This window comes from Mesocricetus auratus, unplaced genomic scaffold, assembly GCF_017639785.1.
Source record: "Mesocricetus auratus isolate SY011 unplaced genomic scaffold, BCM_Maur_2.0 Super-Scaffold_100006, whole genome shotgun sequence".
NCBI lineage: Eukaryota > Metazoa > Chordata > Mammalia > Rodentia > Cricetidae > Mesocricetus > Mesocricetus auratus.
The window spans coordinates 78,487,891-78,508,540 of record NW_024429190.1 but is presented as its reverse complement, the minus strand read 5'-3'; the positions used below and the strand labels follow the sequence as shown (position 1 = coordinate 78,508,540).

The 20,650-nt window shown below is 40.5% G+C and overlaps 1 protein-coding gene across 1 annotated transcript in view; it reads left to right on the top strand.

Moving 5' to 3' along the window:
* The window catches only part of LOC101844130 (ATP-binding cassette sub-family G member 3), a 57,812-nt gene extending 40,033 nt beyond the window's left edge, over positions 1-17,779 (top strand). The window contains exons 11-16 of the mRNA XM_005076428.3: positions 3,177-3,266; positions 4,686-4,810; positions 10,398-10,552; positions 14,131-14,220; positions 15,000-15,085; positions 16,489-17,779. Of these exons, the coding sequence (XP_005076485.1) occupies positions 3,177-3,266; positions 4,686-4,810; positions 10,398-10,552; positions 14,131-14,220; positions 15,000-15,085; positions 16,489-16,675 (733 nt within the window). The 3' untranslated portion in view covers positions 16,676-17,779. The remainder of the gene's footprint in view (positions 1-3,176; positions 3,267-4,685; positions 4,811-10,397; positions 10,553-14,130; positions 14,221-14,999; positions 15,086-16,488) is intronic.
* Positions 17,780-20,650: the final 2,871 nt, after the last annotated feature.

The window sequence follows — 20,650 nt, the reverse complement described above, 5'->3', positions numbered from 1 at the left end:
AAATACAGACATAAAGAAGAGCTCTACTAGCTATTTCTTCATATTCTTCTTAGAAACTGTGAAAGGCTCTTAATTTGTATTTTTCACTTCCTCTGCTACCGGTATTTTATAAGAAGTTGGACTGTGTGACAATGACCTTTGTGTGTGGTTTATTTCAGTATTCCTGATTAGCAGTTGCTTCTTTTGGTTAGTGTACTAGTTAGGTTTTTTTGGTTGTTTTTTTTTTTGTCAACTTGGCACCAGCGAGAGTCATGTGTGAATAAGGAACTTGGTTGAGAAAATTCATCTATCAGGTTGGCTTATAGACAAGTCTGTGGGACATTTCCTTGATTAATGAAAGATGTAGGAGGGGCCAGCCCACTAGGAGCAGTGCTATCCCTAGGGCGGTTGTTCTGAGTTGTATAAGAAGCATGCTAAGCAAGTAAGCCAGTAAGGAGCACTGCTCTGTGGCCCCAGTGTCCCTCCCTGACTCCAAAGTCCTGCCCAACTTGCCTTGGGGATGGACTGTGACCTGAAATATATAAGCCATATAAGTCTCATGGTCCCTAAGTTACTTTTGGTCACAGTGTTCATCACAGCAAAAGAAACCTAAGTAAGACAGTTGAAATACTTCCTCAAAATCATCTGTGGAATAAAGCTATAGATTATTTTCAGGGTCAATATCAATATCTTCTTAATCGGTAATGTTAAGGACTCCAGAGATGCTTCTCATGTTTGGATCCAGCATTGCCTTTGTACTTTGTCCAACTGTATAACTTGGAACTGGGTTTGAATTTTGTGCCAGCCAAACATTAAGGAGAAAGAATTAAAAGAAATAATTAGTCCTATGCATACTTATATACCTATTTAAAATCATTAACCCAAAATTCATGTAAAGTCTGATGTTGATTGGAGCAATATGCACAGTTAAAGTTAAGAAATTTAAGTGCCTACCAACAGATAACTAGTACAGAAAATGGGGATTGGAATGCTACTTACCTTTAAAATGCAATTGTAACAATTTGAGAAACATCATGTAAAGTAAAATAATCCAAACCCAGAAAGACACATATGTTTCACTTACATGTGGATTATAAGCAATTGACCTTCAGGCAGTATAGTGTACACTAGTGATTGCCATGGCAATGGGGGGGGCATGACACATATGGACTAAGAGTTCAAACTCTATTAAACACAAGAAGTAATTTTTTTCCTTTGAGATAAATTGTACAGCACATTCAATCCAGCTCATATTAATACAGATTTCAAAGTTTCAGAGAATACATTTAGAATGTGTTACCATAAAATGATGCATATTTGTAATGAAAGATATCACATAATTTAGTTTGTTATAATTATTTAATAAAATTGTTCATTGATCATATTAGTTTTATGTCTTCAATATGTTGCCATGGGTTCTCAATCTACAACTATAATATCTAAAATAATCAGACAAATAATTGGATGTGGCACATGTGTTTAAATATAGCCAGAGCCATGAGGTTCCCTTTCTAAATTCTTGGTTTTGTTTTTAGAAACATATGAAAATAAGGACAGATGGAACTTGAGGTCAATTTATTGGAGACAGGGAGATGGAGAATTTCCTGAGCACCAGGGAGTGTGTTTGTGTGTGTGTGTGTGTGTGTGTGTGTGTGTGTGTGTGAATTTCAGAAGAATGGAGAGAGACAAGGTTGTGCCTTTAGTAAAGTTAACAGATGATCCTTGAAAGCAAGATAGGCTTATTAGGAGAGGAGGAGAAACCCAGGTCCTCTGCTCTATGGTTGGTCATGGGGTATCCAGGTCCTCTGTTCTATGGTTGGTCATGGGGTGCCCAGGGCCTCTGCTCTATGGTTGAACATGGGGTGCCTAGGTCCTCTGTTGTGTTGGGACCTTTGAAGCAGGGCCACAGTTGTGACCCAACAGTCCCAGAAGTTGTCATGTAGCCCAGGCTGTGAGGCCCCCATCATGCCATCTGTCTTAAAGGAATCTGACATGTGTATCCACGAAACAGATAACTGCAGAGGGCATTTTGTTCACCGTCCTCCTGCTTACCATCCCCTATCACACGGACACAAATTATTTCTTCACAAATAAGCATGACTGAATTCATTTTTGAGCTCTTTGGAAACCATGCAGGAAGTTGTTGGCCTATTCTAGGGATAATCAAGGCTTTAAAGATGTTTCCACAGTCCATGTCTGTAGTAAGCTGTTGAGTGGGGATTCCCCCACTGTTCCATATTTTCATTCTTATCCTTCTGAAAATCAATTCAGCCAACTGAATATGAAAACCTCTGGGAGTTTTATTTGTCATTATGTTTCTTTATACATCAGGAAAGATGTTTATCAACTTTGTTAGTTAAATTGAAGTGATGAGTTGGGCTTCCATGACTAAATACCACAGATCAATGGATTTAAAAGTAAATGTGTCTACACAGTGCAGTGTGAGAGTCTGAGGTGAGGATTCTCTCCCAGGTCTTCCTGTCTGACCACCTCCTCTCAGCCTTGTCATGGCAGTTACTACATTTCTGTTTCTTCCCATGATGAGGACAAAGATCTCAGCATGGGACTCCATTGTCATGATTTTTCTAAAATCAATTGGCTTCTAAATTACATACTCTAGGATACTATATTAAGGTTCATTATCCAGTTGTTGCATTTTACAGGACACACTTCAATTGATAGATGCCACTGTGGAGACAGAGAGGAAAATAATCATGGGACCCATAGCACCTGGTCTTTTAGCCAGACAGTTCCACATTTTCCTTCTTTATTTTTTTAAATAGTTACTTTGTTTTTATGTGTATAAGTGTTTGTCTGCATGGATGTATATGTACCATGTGTGTGCCCCGAGACCTGTGAAGAACAGAAGAGGACATCATATCCACTGGAACAGGAGTGACAGATTGTTGGGACCCACCATATAGGTGATGACAAAGAAACCTGGGTGTCCTTTGCAAGACAGCAACAAGCTCTCTTTACTGCTGAGCTGTTTCTCCTTTACTACTACTACTGCTTCTGCTTCTGCTTCTTCTTCTTCTTCTTCTTTTTCTTCTCCTCCTCCTCCTCCTTCTTTTTCTTCTTCTTCTGTAAGAAAAATCTATGTGATTTTATTTAATCTACAGAACAATCTGTGTCATAAAGAAACATTCTTAACGTAGAATTTGCTGTTTGCTTTCTCCTCCATTATCTCCTGGCAGAGTCGTCTTGCTCCTCATGCTCACAGCCTTGCAGTGTACCACAAGCTTGTCTACTGGGGAGCTCTTTGTGACTGACAGAGATCTCTTTCTGTGAGTAGCTCCTGCCCCAGGAGCAGGTGTCAGCGGCTGATGATCAAGCTGATTATGTTCATAGTTGGGCCTAGCATGTTATATCATGAATTGTCAGTAATTCCCCCTTTCTTACTTATTTAGTTGAAAATGAACACATTATGAAATTTTGGGTTTATTATGTGGTGTCATGATTTTTGAAGTATGTAAAGATATTATTGATATTAATGAAACCTGGATGGGAAATCAGGAGCAGAGGGGTCTGCTGCTCAGAGAAAGTTTCAAATTTGGAGTGTGATCACCAGAGCTCAGTGCTGCAGACAACACAGCAGGAGGGCACTGATAATCACAGAAAATTTGTGAGCCCCACAAAGAAGATGTCAGGGCTTTCATGGACAGCACATTGGAGCTGGAGAGGTACAGCTGTGTAGTAATGAGAGCGTGCACAGCCTGGGGATGGAGGGGTGGGAAGAGCCAGACAGCAGCTGTGTAGAAAGAGCTGTTTATCTCCTGTGTTTTTCACACATGGAAGAACCTGTGCCCAGTGTCCTGTGCTTAGGATTCACTGCTCACAAAGATGGCAGAGATTTGCCCCAAGTACATGCCAAGGAGAGGTAACATCAGAGAGGAGCTGAGGGCCTCACTCAGTTGGTAGAGTGTTTGCTTTGTGTGCATGAAACACTGTGATAGATTCATAGTACCACATAAACCTGAGCATGGCAGGTAGTCCTGTAATGCCAGAAGTAGAGACAGGTAGAATGGTCATTGTTGGAAACATGTGGAGTTTGAGGCCAGCCTATAGTAGTGGTCTATTCTCAAAAAACAAACAAAAACAAAAAAAGAAAAGAAAAGAAAGAAAGTAAATCAGAGTTACAATGAACTCACTAGAAGGGGAAGAGCTTGGGATTTGGAGGGGCCAGGAAGGGGAAGGATGAACTTGGGTATCTGGTAGAGAGTAATGGTTATAAAAGAGACTAATGAAGGAATACATGTCCTAAAATGAGAGTAGTCAAAGAGAAGGATGTAGTGTCCTGAAGTTGCACTCTGACCTCAGAGTGACAGTGTTGCCTTCTTCATAAGAACTGGAAGGACACAAGTCTCCATGACCTCGGAGGTGAGGTATGAATGAGTTTCTCCTCAGGCAGCCAGTTCCAGAGGGGGTAAGACCCTGAGGAGAGTGGGTTCATCAGACTGTTCCCTGGAGGGGCTCTTGTGTGCCCAGGGTGGACAAAAGAGGGGAGAGTTCTTTGATGGGAAGAATCAAAGTGAGAATGTCATAACGATGATGGCCTAGAGATGCTGTCCCTAAGGAGGGGACCTGGAGCACAGGGGACACTGTCCTGTTAGGCTCCCTGTGGTAGCAGAAGTCAGTATAGCCAGCATCTCACCTGTGCCTTCTGAACTAATTTAAGGATTATAACATGATCTTTGTCTTTGTAGACATGAACATACCAGTGGATACTACAGAGTGTCATCATATTTCCTTGGGAAATTGCTGGCTGAGCTGGTACCCAGGAGGTTATTGCAAAGTATTACCTTTACTGTTATAATATTCACCATAGCAGGTAAGAAACAAAACAAGAGAAAGGGTCTTTACCCTCGGGGGAGCATGTTTTGGTTTGTATAACTGTGGCAAGCCTGAAGTAGAAAAACATATGTAGAAAAACATGTCTCCACTGTGTGCTATCTAACACAGGTGTTCAGTGTGAGGAAAATCAACAAGTCTTGTTCGTAAAATACTAAAAATCTGTTTATGAAACCATTTTACTAGAGTTTCTGTGTAATATAATGACTGAATAAATAACTTATACATTTGTGACAAAGACCAAAATCAATTATTTCATATCTAGCTATATGTATTGTAAAAGATTTTTCTTTTATTTTTGTATGTGTCTGTGTGTATGTGTGTGTGTGTGATTGCACTAAGAGAAATCAGTGCCTAGGGAGGCCAAAAGAGGACATCAGATCCCCTAGAAAGAGAGTTAACAGGAAAATGTGAGCAACCATGTGAGTGCTGGGAACTGAATCCAGGATTTTTGCAAGAATAGCACAAACTCTTAACCACTAAGCCATCTCTCTAGCTCAGCTGTATATTCTTGTGTGTTTCTGTATAAGTTTCTACATGTAAATAAAATATAGAAAAGTATGTACATGTTTGAAAAATTATTTAAATCTATACCTTGCCTTCCTTTAGCATCTTACAAAGAGAGAAGACAGTTAACTTGAATTTTCTTGAAATTATATAATATAAATATTATTTAAATATGTGTAAAGATTCATTTGCGCATTATTGTTATGCATCATCCTATACTGTTTATAATTTTCATAATTTTCACACACACCAACACAGACACACAAACACATGCATACATACACACAGACAGAAACACAACAGACATGCACACACATTCACAGATACACACACACTTTCAAAGACAAACACTCATAAAGCTTAGAGTTTGTATTATAAGTAAGAGATTGTCATTCAGAACCAGTCATTCAGGCCATGAGATGGTTTTGGGAAATGTCCTTGTACTATAAGCATGACAACCTGAATTTGATCCTCAGAATTCACAGTGGAAGAGAGACTCACTCCAGAAAGTTGTCCTTCAACTCCATATATACACCATGACACATGCACACCATGATACATGCACACCATGGCACACACACACACACACACCATGATACATGAACACCTATACTCACACATGGTATTATACACACCATGATAATGATTAACAATAACTTTGAAAACAATTAGGCATGGAACTCAGCTCCCCCAGACTCTAACTTGTGTCCTTTTGACTATTAGAAAACACAACACTGTGGGTGAGTCATAGAATAAAGATTACAAATCAGCTCATGGAACCCATTGTCTTCCTCCATAGCAGATACATGGTGATTTCCTAGGGAAATCTAAAGTTGGAGGCACCATCCTGTCCTCTGGATATTAAAACCACTGCAAGGTTACTTAGTCCTTGCATTACTTAGGTATCTAGAGCTATGATAAACACCACGAGAGGAACCAAGTTGGTGAGGAAAGGGTTTGTTTGATCTTACAGTTCAGTGTACTTCACAAAGGAAAGTCAGGGTGGGAACTCAGAGCAGGAACCTGGAGGCAGGAAGTGAAGCAGAGGCCATGGAGGGTGCTGCTTACTGACTTTCTCTTCATGGCTTCCACAGCCTGCTTTCTTATAGAACCCAGAACCACTTACCTAGTGACAGCTTCATCTAAAGTTGTCTAAGACTTTGCACATGAATCATTCATTAAGAAAATGCTGGCACAGGCTTGCCTTAGAGCCATTCTAATGTAGGCATTTTTTTAATGAGGTTGGACCTTCCAATAAGATCCTAGCTCGTATTTTATTGACAGAAACTAACCAATACAGTCCTGATCCCAATATGTTTTTTACTAATGCAATTATATAAACACAGGGTAATGAGGACAAGAATGTTTTCTATTGGTAATTCTCCAGTGAGAGAAGGCAGGAGAATTTTAGCCAGTTGCGTTGCTTGTAGCTCTCCATGTCAGGATCTCATAAATTGCATATTGTAAGCATGAGTTTTCTAGTCCTTCAGGATCCCGCCGCTCTTTATCCCCAAATAAAGACATGTTAATTATGAAACTGTTGGCTGGTGGCTAGGGTTTTTATTGGTTACCTTTGTCTTAATTATTAATCTATTTCTATCAATCTATGTATTTCCACATGGTCTTTGCTATATTAAAGTTTAAGTCCTTCTTTTTATTTAGACAGAAAAGAGGAGATGATGGGAGAATGTCTTCTGTTTGTATGTTTTTCTTATTAGTTGATGAACAAAATGCTGATTGGCCAGGCAGGAAGGATAGGTGGGGCTACCAGGCAAAAAGAATTCTAGGAAGTGTAGGCAGACAAGAGTCGCCATGTAGCTGGTAAAGAAGTAGTAGTTGTGGGCCATTCTCTGGTAAGCAAAAACCACAGCATACCGTCAAACAGTCCAGGTAAGAGCAGCTTCTTGCCCAAATAGCTAGTCTTCCCATCTGCTCCATGGAGAGAATAAGACCTCCCCTAGGAAGTCTACTAAGTCTGTCCAATCATCTCATTGAGGCAGGACCAAGGCACCTCCCTCCACCATCTCCCCATTCCCCCACTCCCCACCCCCCACCCCAGTGTATAGGCTGAGCAAGTTATCTCTCCATATAGAATGGGCTCCACTAAGTCAATTTGTACATTAGCGTTAGGTCTTTGACCTGCTGCCTCATATATTGTTCCAGTCACACCATTGTCACCTATATTAAGGGAGTATAGTTTGGTTTTATGCAGGTTCCCCATTTGTCAGACATGAGTCAGTGATCTCTCACTAGATCGGGACAGCTGATTCTATGGGTTTCCCCATCATGGTCTTGACTCCTTTGTTCTAATTATTGCTCCTCCCTCACTTATATTGTACTCCAGGAGCTTGATTCATTGGTTAGTTGTGGATTTCTGCATCCACTTCTACCTGTTTCTGGAAGAGGGTTCAAGCTTCTCTGGGGTTATGGATTGTAGACTGGGTATCTTTTGTTTTATGTCTGGTATCCACTTATGAGTGAGTACATACTATATTTGTCTTTCGGGTTTGGGATTACCTCACTTAGGATGATTTTTTTTCTAGTTCTGCTCATTTGCCTGTGAATTTTAGGATGCCATTGTTTCTTACCACTGAATAGTACTCCATTGTTTAAATATATCACATTTTCTTTATCCATTCTTCAGTTGAAGGGCATCTAGGCTTTTCCAAGATCTGGCTATTACAAATAATGTTGGCATGAACATAGTTGAACAAATGTCCTTGTAGTGTGAATGTGCCTCCTTCAGGTATATGCCCAACAGTGATATTGCAGGAACTTGAGGTAAGTTGATCCCTAATTTTCTGAGAAATCACCATACTGATTTCCACAGTGGCTGTACAAGTTTGCACTCCCACCAGCAAAGGAGGAGTGTTCCCCTTTCTCCACATCCTCTCCAGCATAAGCTGTCATTGGAGTTTTTTATTTTAGCCATTCTGATCGGTATAAGATGGAATCTCAGAGTGGTTTTGATATATTGAGGTCTATGATCCATTTGGACTTGAGTTTTGTACATGGTGATAGATACAGATCTATTTGCATTCTTCTACATGTTGACAGCCAATTATACCAACATCATTTGTTGAATATATTTTCTTTTTTCCATTAAATGTGTGGGCTGATATCAGGGACTTCAGTTTGATTCCATTGGTCCACTTGTCCATTTTTCTGCCAATACCAAGTTGTTTTCATTACTATAGCTCTACAGTAGAGCTTGAAGTCAGGAATGGTGATGCCCCCAGATGATCCTTTATTGTACAGGATTGTTTTGGCTAGTCTGGGTTTTTTGTTTTTCCATATGAAGTTGATAATTGCTCTTTCAAGGTCTATGAAGAATTGTTCTGGGATTTTGATGGGAACTGCATTGAATCTGTACATTACTTTTGGTAGGATTGCCAGTTTTTATTATGTCAATCCTACCTATCCAAGACCATAGGAGATCTTTCCATTTTCTAATATCTTCTTTAATTTTTTTCTTTAAAGACTTGAAGTTCTTGTCATACAGGTGTTTTGTTTGTTTGGTTAGAGTTACTCCCAAGATATTTTATGTTGTTTGTGGCTATTGTGAAGGGTGATGTTTCTCTGATTTCCTTCTCAGTCTGTTTGCCATCTGTATATAGGAGGGTTACTGATATTTTTAGTTAATCTTGTATTCTGCTATATTATCAGTTGTAGGAATTTTCTGGTAGAAATTTTGGGGTCACTTGTGTATACTATCATATCATCAGCAAATAATGACAGTTTGACTTCTTCTCCTCCGATTTGTATCTCTTTTTGTTGTTTTATTGCTATAACTAGAACTTCAAGTCTTTAAAGAAAAAAAATGTTGAATTGATATGGAGAGAGTGGACAGCCTTGTCTTGTTCTGGATTTCAGTGGGATTGCTTTGAGTTTCTCTCCATTTAGTTTGATGTTAAGCCTACATATATTTTTAAACACACTGTAAACCATTTAGAAGTTTTACTTCATCTGAATTTATCTTTACTGTATATCTTTATCTTTTTCTAAACACATGGATCTTATTTGCTCATTAACACCACTTGATTGTTTGGTGAAAGAGTTCTGCACTTTTTGCTGCTTTTGCTGAATCAGGAAACCTCCCTTAAAAGAGCCAACAGGCTCTGCTTGCCTCACCTGAGTAAATGCTGCTACCAAGAAGCCGTGCTTGACCTCATTCTTTTGTTTTTAAAATCAATTTTTAAGCTTTTTCCAGGGTTTACATGGAAATTCTCGCAACCCAAGTTGCTGCTGCCATTTTGTAAGCATGGGTTTTCTGGCCCTGCAGGGTCCCACTGCCCTTGAGCCCCAAATAAGCACACACAAAGATTTATATTAATTATGAAGGTATTGGCCAGTGGCTAGGATTTCTTATTGGCTATCTCTGTCTTAATTATTAATCCATTTCTATTAATCTATGCATTCCCACGTGGTCTTGGCTTACTATAGAAGGGCCCAGAGCTGCTACTTCTTAACCAGCTACATGGAGATTCCTATTTGCCTATACTTCCCAGAATTTCTTTGTCTGGTAGCCCCACCTATCCTTCCTGCCTGTCCAATCAGTGTTTTATTCATCAACCAATAAGACAAACATATATACAGGAAACATAACCCCATCTGCTCATAATTGTGCATAAAAGAGAATAGGCAAAATGTGGAAAGGTATTTTATGGCAAGTATAAAAATAAAGACAGGTAGTGAGGCTGGAGAGATGGCTCATTGGTTAAGAGTCCATGCTGCTCCCCCACAGTCTGCAAATTTGGATCCCAGCACCCACATCATCAGGCAGCTTTCACCGCCTGTAACCACAGCTCTAGGAGATCTGATGCCCTCTTCTGGCCTCCAAAGGCAACTGCACACATTTGGGATACATTAGCACAGACACTTTAATGCACACATGAATAAAAATTGAACAAATCTTTAAAAGGAGAAACTGTATAACAATTTGGAAGGATGCAATTAAATGGGACCCAGAATAATAAGCTGGTTGTAAAATTCCTACTAGACTCTTTGGTGATGTAAGTATTTTTGGAACACTGGACTGACCCAACTTTTTTCTTTCTAAGGAGTAAAAACAGATGTGAATGGTTTCTTCACTATGATATTTACTGCCATGATATTGGCTTATTCTGCCAGTTCTCTGGCCCTGTTGTTAGGGACAGGGGAGAATGCAGCAGCTGTACCAACACAAATCATAATGATCTATTTTACGTTCATGCTGGTAAGTGTGAATTGAGTTTATCTAAGAAAAACTTTTGCTGGTGAACATTATTGCAAATGTACATGCTTGACACATTGGTACTCGGGATATGAGGCCCTACGCTGAAGCTTATTATGGTCTGTAGGAGAGATGAAGCAGCCTTTCCTCCCAGGCTCTGTGGCTACTGCTCTGATGCCAGTGATTAACATGCCCTTTCTAGCGAGCTCTTAACAGGCATTTCCTGGGATCATATTGCTAAACCATAATGAATTGGAACTTTAAAAAGGTGGTATGATTTGCTGATTGCCCCACAACAAGACAGATTACAGCTTTCCTTTCATGCTGGTGTGAGTGACTTGCATGCTGTTTTCACCTTAGCAGACGTGCTATAGTTTGTTCAGTAGTCTCTAATGGGGAAGCAAAGGCCATGAGCCGTGTAAGTGTTCAGCACAAGGAGTCTCATGGCTCACCTTTGTTCTGCAAAGGGTAACTGGAAGAATCCAGACCCCTAAGTACTAACCACTCTCCTGATTTAGCATACTTCTGCTCATCTGTCTGTAATTGGTTACCCAGCCTTACTCTTTCAATGCCATAAACTACACATAGGTGGAGGTGATGTTGGAGAGGTTCTGGGACCATTGGGAGGTAGGGACTTGATGGGGAAAGTCTGTGCCTGGGTGGGGGGAGGAGCTTTAGATGTTTATAGTCTTGTCCCCCTTCCTCTTCCCTCTATGCTATGCACTATGAAGATGTGAGCATTCAGCCTCCTCTCTCACTTCCTTGCCTGTTGCCTGCTGCCTGCTGCCATGCTTCCCTGTCAAGATGGCTCTTCTCACACTGGAAACCTAAGACAAAGGAACTCTCTGTTCTACAAGTTGCCTTGATCGTGGTGTTGTACCACAGCAACAGGAAAGTAACTGCTACGTTTCTGATCTCTCTCACCACTGTCGCCTCCCTGTCTCTTTCTTTGTTTTCCTTTTTGTAAACCCCTGGGTCTACTTAGCCCTGCCCATGTGTGTCTGTGTGTAGGACCATCTACTGGAACATGGAGAGGCTCTCATGGGCCACATCCTTAAAGAAAATGGGCTCTCCCACTCCCATCAACTTCCAATAGTTCCTCAGCTAGAGGTAGGACTTCATGTCCACCTCTCCCTTCCATGCAGGGATTTTCTCCGGCTTGATCTTGTACAGGTGTTGCCCAAGTTGTCACAACTAACCTCTCTGCATTCAAATGTGTCACTGTCCAGTTGTGACAGGAAAACACTGTCTTGTAGTAGTTGTCCACTGCCTCTGGTTCTTACAGTTTCTCTAGCCTCACTTTCTTGATTCTTGGTCCTTGGGAAGAGTGGTGTGATATACAGATCTTCTGTAGTATCTTGTCTCTATGTAGACCTGTGGTGTGGTGGACCTGTGTTGATCACCTTGTTCTGCAAAAGAAAGCCTCTGTGATGTAAGTCTGAGATGAACTCATCTATGGGTGTCACAGCACCTCATTAGACATCAGTTTAATACCATATCCATTTAGAAGAATAACAGTCAGTAAATTTTCCTCTGGGCCCTATGACCCTACTAGCCACAGCATAAGACATGATTCTATCTTGTAGAGCAGGGCCTAAATACAACCAGAAAATGAATGGTCTGTCACTGCTGTTGCAGCAGTCTGTTCAGTATCCCCCATGTACTTCCTCCCCACAAGGAAAAGAAAAGCAGAAATCAGTCAGGTGGGGTGGCCACTGTCCTTGAGCATACTTAAAACTTCACCCCACATCTCTCAGAGAGTGAGGCAGAGGGAAGACCCTGGAGTCTGGCAGGCACAGCTCAGCCCTTGCTGCCCTTGCTGTCCTGACTTTCTTGGGCTCTGCTCACAGGAACCATAATCTACACATGTGCAAACTGTGTGCCCTGTGAACTAGCAGAGCAGCCTATGTCAGACCCAAATGTTCTGAAACAAGGAACCCAAACCCACAATTAAGACACCAAAGCCATTTTTTCAAGGCCCAAAGAACCCTTTCTGCACATTGTCTACACCATTGATTTGAAATATTTCTCTTTACTATTCTTCTGTATCCTGATGATAAAGAGTTGATATTTTTCAATACCTACTTTCAATAGTGAAGCACTCATGCCCCACAGAAGTTTTTAAAAGTAAGATCAAAGATGTAAAGGTTAAGTGTTGGCATGGTGGTGCATGCCTTTATTCCCAGCACTCAGGAGGCAGAGCCTAGCAGATCTCTTTGAGTTCAAGGCCAGCCTGCTCTACAGACCAAGTTGCAAGACAGGCCTACACAGTGAAAGTCTGTCCTCAAAAACAAAAGAATGACTTAGCTAGGTATGGTGGTGCGTGCCTGTAGTTCCAGTACTTGGGAGGTGGAAGCAGGAGAATCAGAAGGTCAAGACCATCTTTAGTTACACTGAGTTGCCAATCTAGAGTAGGTTTCTTTGCATTCTGGAAACAGCCATCCGTCTTAATCTTCATATATTATGAAAGTTGTAAGGGTCCAAGTAAGTTTATTTAAGAAATGTAAAAGATAAAATTTAGAGATAAGATATATGATATTACAATTTGTAAGTCAAAGGTCAATATACTGATGTCAGACATCTGCTTAAATAAGTAGAGTTGTCATGGGATATTGTCCAACTCATGGTCAGTTATAAACAGTGGCTTCTATATAGCTAATTTCATTTATCACAGATGCAAAACATAAACACATGTAATCAAGGGAGTTAACTGTGTTTTGCTAATTTGGTTAGACTTAAGTTTCCATCTTGGCTTTTCTTGATGATAGAATGTGGTCAAGATGGGAAAGCCAAATGTCCTTACCACCCCATGGGGGATTTGCCACTTTCTGTGCTGCTCTTCACCACATTGTGTGGTTTATCAGTTCTAGGCTTGAACTTGTTTGAAAGTGATATTTTAATTGAATCCAAAATTACTCCTAATGTCATGAAGAGAGAGTCAAAACTCTTAAGAAATGAGACTTATTGATCCTTGGAAGTAGAAATGGGCATATGATATTCAGTATTTGTCCTACTTAGGGTTTCTATTGCTGTGATGAAACACCATGGCCCAAAAGCAAGTTGAGGAGGAAAGGTTTTATTTGGCTTACACTATCATGTCACTGCTCATCATGGAAAGAAGTGAGGATCAGAATTCACACTGGGAGGAACATGAAGGCAGGAGTTGGTACTGAGGCCATGGAGGACTGTTGCTTACTGGCTAACTCCTCATGGCTTGCTCAGTCTGCTTTCTTATAGAACCCAAGACCAGCTTATCAGGGATGGCACCACACACCATGGGCCAGGCTCTTCAAGCCCATTGCATAGATTGTGCATAGATTACATGCCCTTTAAAAAATAAATAACTTAAGCATCTGAGGGTTTGGTTCCTGCAGAGTGGGGTGGTCAGTCCTGCTTTTAAAACCCACAGAGACCTTGGTTTTGCAGAGTGAAGGATTCTGTTTCTGTTTAGAGTTAACTGAAAGAATGATTAAAAGAGCTGGTCTGAGCAGACATGGTCAGAAGGATGAAGGGGACTTGAAGAGGAGAATCTTATCTAGAATTCTTAGTCACTGAACTGGTTCTAATTCTGTTCTTTGTAGTTTATCTCAGGTCTATCACTGTATTCCGTAACCTTCATACAGGACCTGTCATGGATTCAGTATTTCAGCATTCCTTATTATGGATTCACAGTAAGTTGTCCTCTATGTCACTGTACTTGGTTCTCCAACTATAGTGACTGAAATGATTCCCAACCAAGTCCTTTCCCCCAGCATTAATCTCTAACCAGATCCTGCTCAGAATTCTCCTTCCAGGAGCTAAAGATGAGACTGTCCTATTGGTTTTACCAAAGTCCAGTGAGTCATCTTTTCCCCAGTCATGTGTTATATGAGCGAAATAAAGGGTAAGAAAAATCCCAGGGTAAAAGGAAACATAGATGATATTATAAAAAGCATATAGTTGTGATTCTACACAGTAGGGAAATAGTGAAAGGATTAGGGACTGTGATATATAGTTTACACCAGGAAACTAAAAGAAACAGAAACCATGTGATTCCCACAGCCATACTGGCTTTGCCAAGCTTTCTAAGCAGTAAAGCGTGTCTTAACAGACTTTCTTACTCCAATAGTCACAAGAGTTTTTGATGAAAACAAGCAAGAAATAGTGTTACTGTGAATCAATAGTATTATTTCAATTACAGTGTTGACATGTTTATGAACTGGGCAGAGGAGGAGATGCTTGAGGTAATCCACTTAGAGTTCACCTCTTAGTAGTTTGGAAGATCCTTATTTTCCATCCTAAACCTCCTGAGTGGGGGAAACGCAGACTAAACTTGGTGGGGATTCTTTCTTTAAAAATATTTTTGTAAATTAGAGTCAAGAATGAATTTGAAGTTATAGCTGTGTTTATTCTTTGGAAACTTATAAAATATTAAACTATTTGTCTTTCCCTGATTTTGTTTGTGTTACAGGCTTTGCAGCACAATGAATTCTTAGAACAAAACTTCTGTCCAGAACACAAAACAGCAGAACTTAGTAGATGCCCCGACTATGTAATGTAAGCTTGAGTCCAGGATCACAATGGGGACATAGAATGCACCTAGATTTGGAGGGGAAACCCATCCATTCATGATTAACACTCTATCCTCTGCCCATTCCCCACAGTGAGTCATTGTAACCAATGCACATGTAGCTGTGTTTCCATCCTACTGCTCTGTGGTGTAGACAATGTGCAGAAAGGGTACTTTGGGCCTTGAAAAAATGGTTTTGGTGTCGATTGTGGGTTTGAGTTCCTTGTTTCAGAACATTTGAGTCTGACATAGGCTGCTCTGAGAGTTCACAAGGCACACAGTTTGCACATGTGTAGATTATGGTTCCTGTGAGCAGAGCCCCAGAATGTCAGGGCAGCAAAGACAGCAGGGGCTGAGCTGTGCCTGTCAGATTCCAGTGTCTTCCCTCTGCTTCACTCTCTGTAAGACTTCAAGAAAGCAAAGGCCAGTGTGTGTGTGTGTGTGTGTGTGTGTAGGTGAAAGGTGTTAGGTATCTCTGTGTCTGTCTGTGGGGAGGGGAGGTTGGGTGGGTAAAATGTCCTACCAGAAGATATGTACTATAATGAAACAAGCACATATTTCAGTATATTAAGAAGGAACTCTAATGTGATGAAAATACCTTCACTTTCTATTATTGTTCTTTTAGATTTTATTTTTATATATAAATGAGAGAGGAACATACTGATATGTTAAATCTCTCATGCATATCCAAAATAATAGTGAATAATAATAACCAGAATTATGTTTGAATTACTAATAAGAGAGCAAGTGTTGTGGGGGTAACTTACTTCCCACATCTCCTCTGTGCTGGTGTGGTCTGGCATCCTTCCGATAAAATTCTTTACCAGTGTATGGTTAGGAGGATGGGGATGGGTAAAATGAAACCAGGGCAGGCTGTACACTGACCTCATACTCACAAAAGGATTGCCCTCACACGAGGAAAAATATGACCTTACAGCAAATTTGGGAACTGCTAAATCCTAAGGGATACAAGGGCTGGAGACACACAGGGATGGAGAAGCAAATGCTTCATCCATGCCTTTATCCTTTGAAGAGACGGCATCACTGTAGATTGAGAAATAGATGACATGTAAAGAGAGGGAAGACTACAAAGCTGGATCTTAGTGTGACTCTCTAAACTCACCCAAGTTTACTAAGCCTACTTCCTCTATGTTTTTAAATAAATGTGACAGCTACACTTCTTTGGATGGTTTTTGAAATTAACAAAGAGACATGATTCAAGTAGTTTAGATTTTATAATATATAATAAAATAGTAAATTCATCATTACTGACCTCAAATATAAAGAAGAAAATTTTATTCATGTGTTGAAACTATGAGGTTTTAGGAGAAAGGAACAGTGAATGTACTGAACAAATTTTGACATTATTTTTATTTGTCTTGAATTACAGATGTACTGGTGAAGAATTCTTGACAATCAGGAGCATTGATCTCTCACCCTGGGGTTTCTGGAAGAATCTCGTGGCCTTAGTTTGCATAACGATCATTCTCTTATCAATGACCTGTATAAAACTATTAGTTCTTAAGAAAAAGAGACTCTTTAAAATTGCTCTTCCAGTTTCTTTGAATTATTCTTAAAACAATAATAAAACATCCTTTGTGTTTTGTTTTTTCTTTTCTTGTAAATCCAGTTAAAAAACCAGCAATTGGGGTCTTAGGTTATATGATGGAAATTTTCTATAGTTGTTTAGGGAGATGTGATTCCAAATTATTATAAAGGTTCACACTCACACACATGGACAAATGCTACAGCCAGCATTACCCAGAAGAGATTCCCATGTAATGAACTGTGATGAATGCAGAGACTCATGACTGCTCAAGAAACCGGAGTTCAGTGACACTTGAGTGCTTCACCCTAAACAGGACACAAATGCTACCCTCTCTAAAGCTTAGAGCTGTGTGGAAGAGGGGTGTAAGGATACATGAGCCAGAAGATGAGAAGAAAGTATAGAAATGCTATATTGTGGGCATGACACAAATAGTCATTGCAACCATGGTCTGTGTCACAACATCTATGGCTACCTACACAAGATGGAGTCTCTCATCAGCACAGTAAGAGTCAGAGAGGGACTCAACAGGACCACACTCCCTTCTGCTGAACTATTGCTATTCGTAGACTATGGAAGACAGACTGTCTCTGGTTTCACACTTACACTCACAGGAGAGCAGCTAGACTCCAGTGGATAGTTTAAAGCCCAGGGTCCCACAGACAGATCTGTTTAAACCCGGTGGATCATGAGATAATACCCAGATATGAATGTGAGAAAGGGACTCATACAGAGATGTATTTGAAGGGGTTGGAAGGGAAATAAGAAAGTTGGGATGGAGTGAGAATGGTTGAAATACATTTTATACATATATGGAATTGTCAAATTTTTAAAACAAAAATTATAAATATTAAAAAAGGAAATTTTGCATACCATATGTAATGAAGACTTTTTCCTGTTTGGTTTCTGTTATGCTGTAAATCAGCAATGGTTAATTATCTTTTAAGGTTCACAAGACAATAACAAATTACATTATAAAATAAAAGGGTCTAAGCTCCAAGCTCCGTGAATGATTGTTGCATGACAAACTGGACTATATCAATATCTATGTCTCCCACTAAATGTATATTTTTGTCTATTGCTGTATTGTCAGTTTAATCTACCCTAACATATTGAATACAATTTCAATAACATACTGGACTTTCGCATGTTTTTGTTTGTTTGTTTGTTTGTTTGGTTTGGTTTGGTTTGGTTTGGTTTGGTTTTTTGAGACAGGGTTTCTCTGTATTGTGTTGGAGGCTGTCCTGGAACTCGCTCAATAGACCAGGGTGGTCTTGAACTCACAGAGATCTGCCCGTCTCTGCCTCCGGAGTGCTGGAATTAAAGGTTTGTACCACCACCCGGCTCCTTCGCATGTTTTATAAAAATTCTGCTGAAAGGACAGAAAGTCAGATTGCTACAGGATTGTGGCCTCTGAGAGACTCTCACACTCCAGTAAATGGCCCAACATTTGTGCACATAATGGCAGCTCTAAGTGGACTCCCATAAAAAAATAAGAGACAGAAAGAGAAAGGGAAAGAGAGAATTTGGACTGACAGCTAATGTTATTAAGTATTGCATGCTAGTTCATCTCACATATAATAATCATGAGAGGCAATCAATCAAATTATTTGACCTGGAAAAGGAGAACTTGTCCTAGAAAATCTTGCATTTTTTATGCTTTTACATCTTCATTTTTACAGTGAGAACATAATGTATCATCCACTAAAGAAATCAATCGCAAGCCATTATCTGGTCCATAAGCAATGTACTGATTCTGTTTTAAAAGCATGGTTCTAAAATATGCTATAATGTGGTACATTTACACAATGGAGTATTACTTAGCAGAAAAAAACAATGGAATCTTGAAATTCGCAGGGAAATGGATAGCACTGGAAGAAACCATCCTGAGTGAGGTAACCCAGTCGCAAAAAGACAAACATGGTATGTACTCACTCATATATGGATTTTAGACATGGATCAGGATAGTGCCAGTCTGCACTTCCACTGATAGAGAGTCTGGGAAACAGGAAAGAACCTAAAAGATATGCATATATGCATAGTACCCAAGAGAAGAGGATGGAGACAAGATCCGCTGAATGGATGGGGAACACGGCGAGGGATAGGGGGGTGGGAGCTGGGAAGAAGAGAGGGGGAGAAGAGGAAGAGAGAGTAGGTCATGGGGGAACAGGAAGTTGAGTGGGTGGGGGTAGAATAGGGGGAAGAGGGAATCATAGGTTAGAAGACAGATCAGGCACCAGAGTAACCTCTAGTGATCTAAAGGGATAACACCAATTGGCAAGCTAAGCAATAGTGGAGAGACCACCTCGAATGCCCATTCCTGATAATGAACTTGATGTCTATAACCATCCGGGAGCCTTCATCCAGTGATTAATGGAAGCAGAGGCAAACACACAATTAAGCACTGAACTGAACCTAAGGAACCCAGTGACAGAGAAAAACCTATGTTACTTCTAAGGTGTCTTCAGTCGGGTTTTGGAAAGATCAGGAGTCCATGGTCATCCATAGGTAGTATGTTTAAGGCTACCCTGAGTTACAAAGCAAAACAAAAACCCCCATGTAATGAGTGGCCATTAAAACGTCTTTGGTGAGCTCATTAAATGAGATTTATGAATAGTGTCTTTGCTAGAGTCTCTACTGCTGCAATGGAACACCATGACCTAAAAGCAAGTTGGGGAGGAAAGGGTTTGCGGTAGAATATTATTTTCAGGTGTGTGACTTTTGTTTATGCTGCATTTGTTTAACTCTGTGAAGCTGTGTTACTGTGCCTGTCTAAAACACCTGGTGGTCCTAATAAAGAGCTGAGCGGCCAATAGTGAGGCAGAAGGAATGATAGGCGGTGCTGTCAGGCAGAGAGTAGAAACGAGGGGAAGAACAGCAAGAGAACAGGGAGAGGAGGACGTCAGGGACCAACCACCCAGCCACCCAGCCACCCAGCCACCCAGCCACCCAGCCACCCAGCCAGCCATGGAGTAAGAAGGAAAGTAAGATATACAGAATTAAAAAGATAAAAGCCCAGAGGGAAAAGGTAGATGGGTTAATATGAGCAAATCTGGCTGTAAATAAGTCAAACTAAGGCTGAGCACTTATAACTAAGTATGAGCCTCTGTGTATGAGTTGTTTGGGAGATGGATGATGGGCCCCTCCAAAAGACCAAAAAAGGCAAAAGAAAAAACATAACACAACAAGGGTTTATTTAGCTTACACCTCTACATCACTGCTCATCACTGAAAGAATTCAGGACAGGAACTCAAACAGGGCAGGAACCTGGAGGCAGGAGCTGATGCAGAGGCCATGGAGGTTGCTGCTTACTGGCTTGATCCTCATGGCTTGCTCAGTCTGTTTTATTATAGATCATCATCCCAGTGTTATCACCACCTATGATGGCTGGACCCTCCTCATTGATCACTTAAGAAAATGCCTTACAGCTGGATCTCATGGCAGCATATCCAAAACTGAGGCCCCTTCCTCTCTGATGACTCTAGCTTGTGTCAACTTGTCATAAAACCAGCCAGTACCTTCGGATACTTCCCTTTAGTAATGCAGTGTCCCTTGAATCTTGACTGGTGGCTTTGGCTACAGCTGCAGGAAAAAGACAGGGTTCTTGTGTTATGAAATGACTCTTGTGCCATTTGGATCTGGAAAGTCATTGAAGCTCAGGGTTAACAAGAGGCTCTCCTGAGGAGCATTGAAGAGACACAGATGTTGGGGCCCTGGCTTGTACATCAGCATCTGTAGAAACTGCCTCTTGGAATAATTGCCCACTCCTAGATATGTTTGTTCTCAAGATCCTTTGCAGCCCTAGAGATTACATCTATGCTGCTGTATCTGTGCTTTCACAGGTCGTTATTTCCCTTGTGTTTCTATAATGTATATTCATAAGTTCTTCATTCAGTCTTTTCCAAAACAGAAAAGTACTCAGTCATATGGGTGTTTTTTTAAATTTCTTTTCCAAATTCTATAATCATCTCAGCTCTCTGGACTTTGGTTGCATTATATTTGGTAT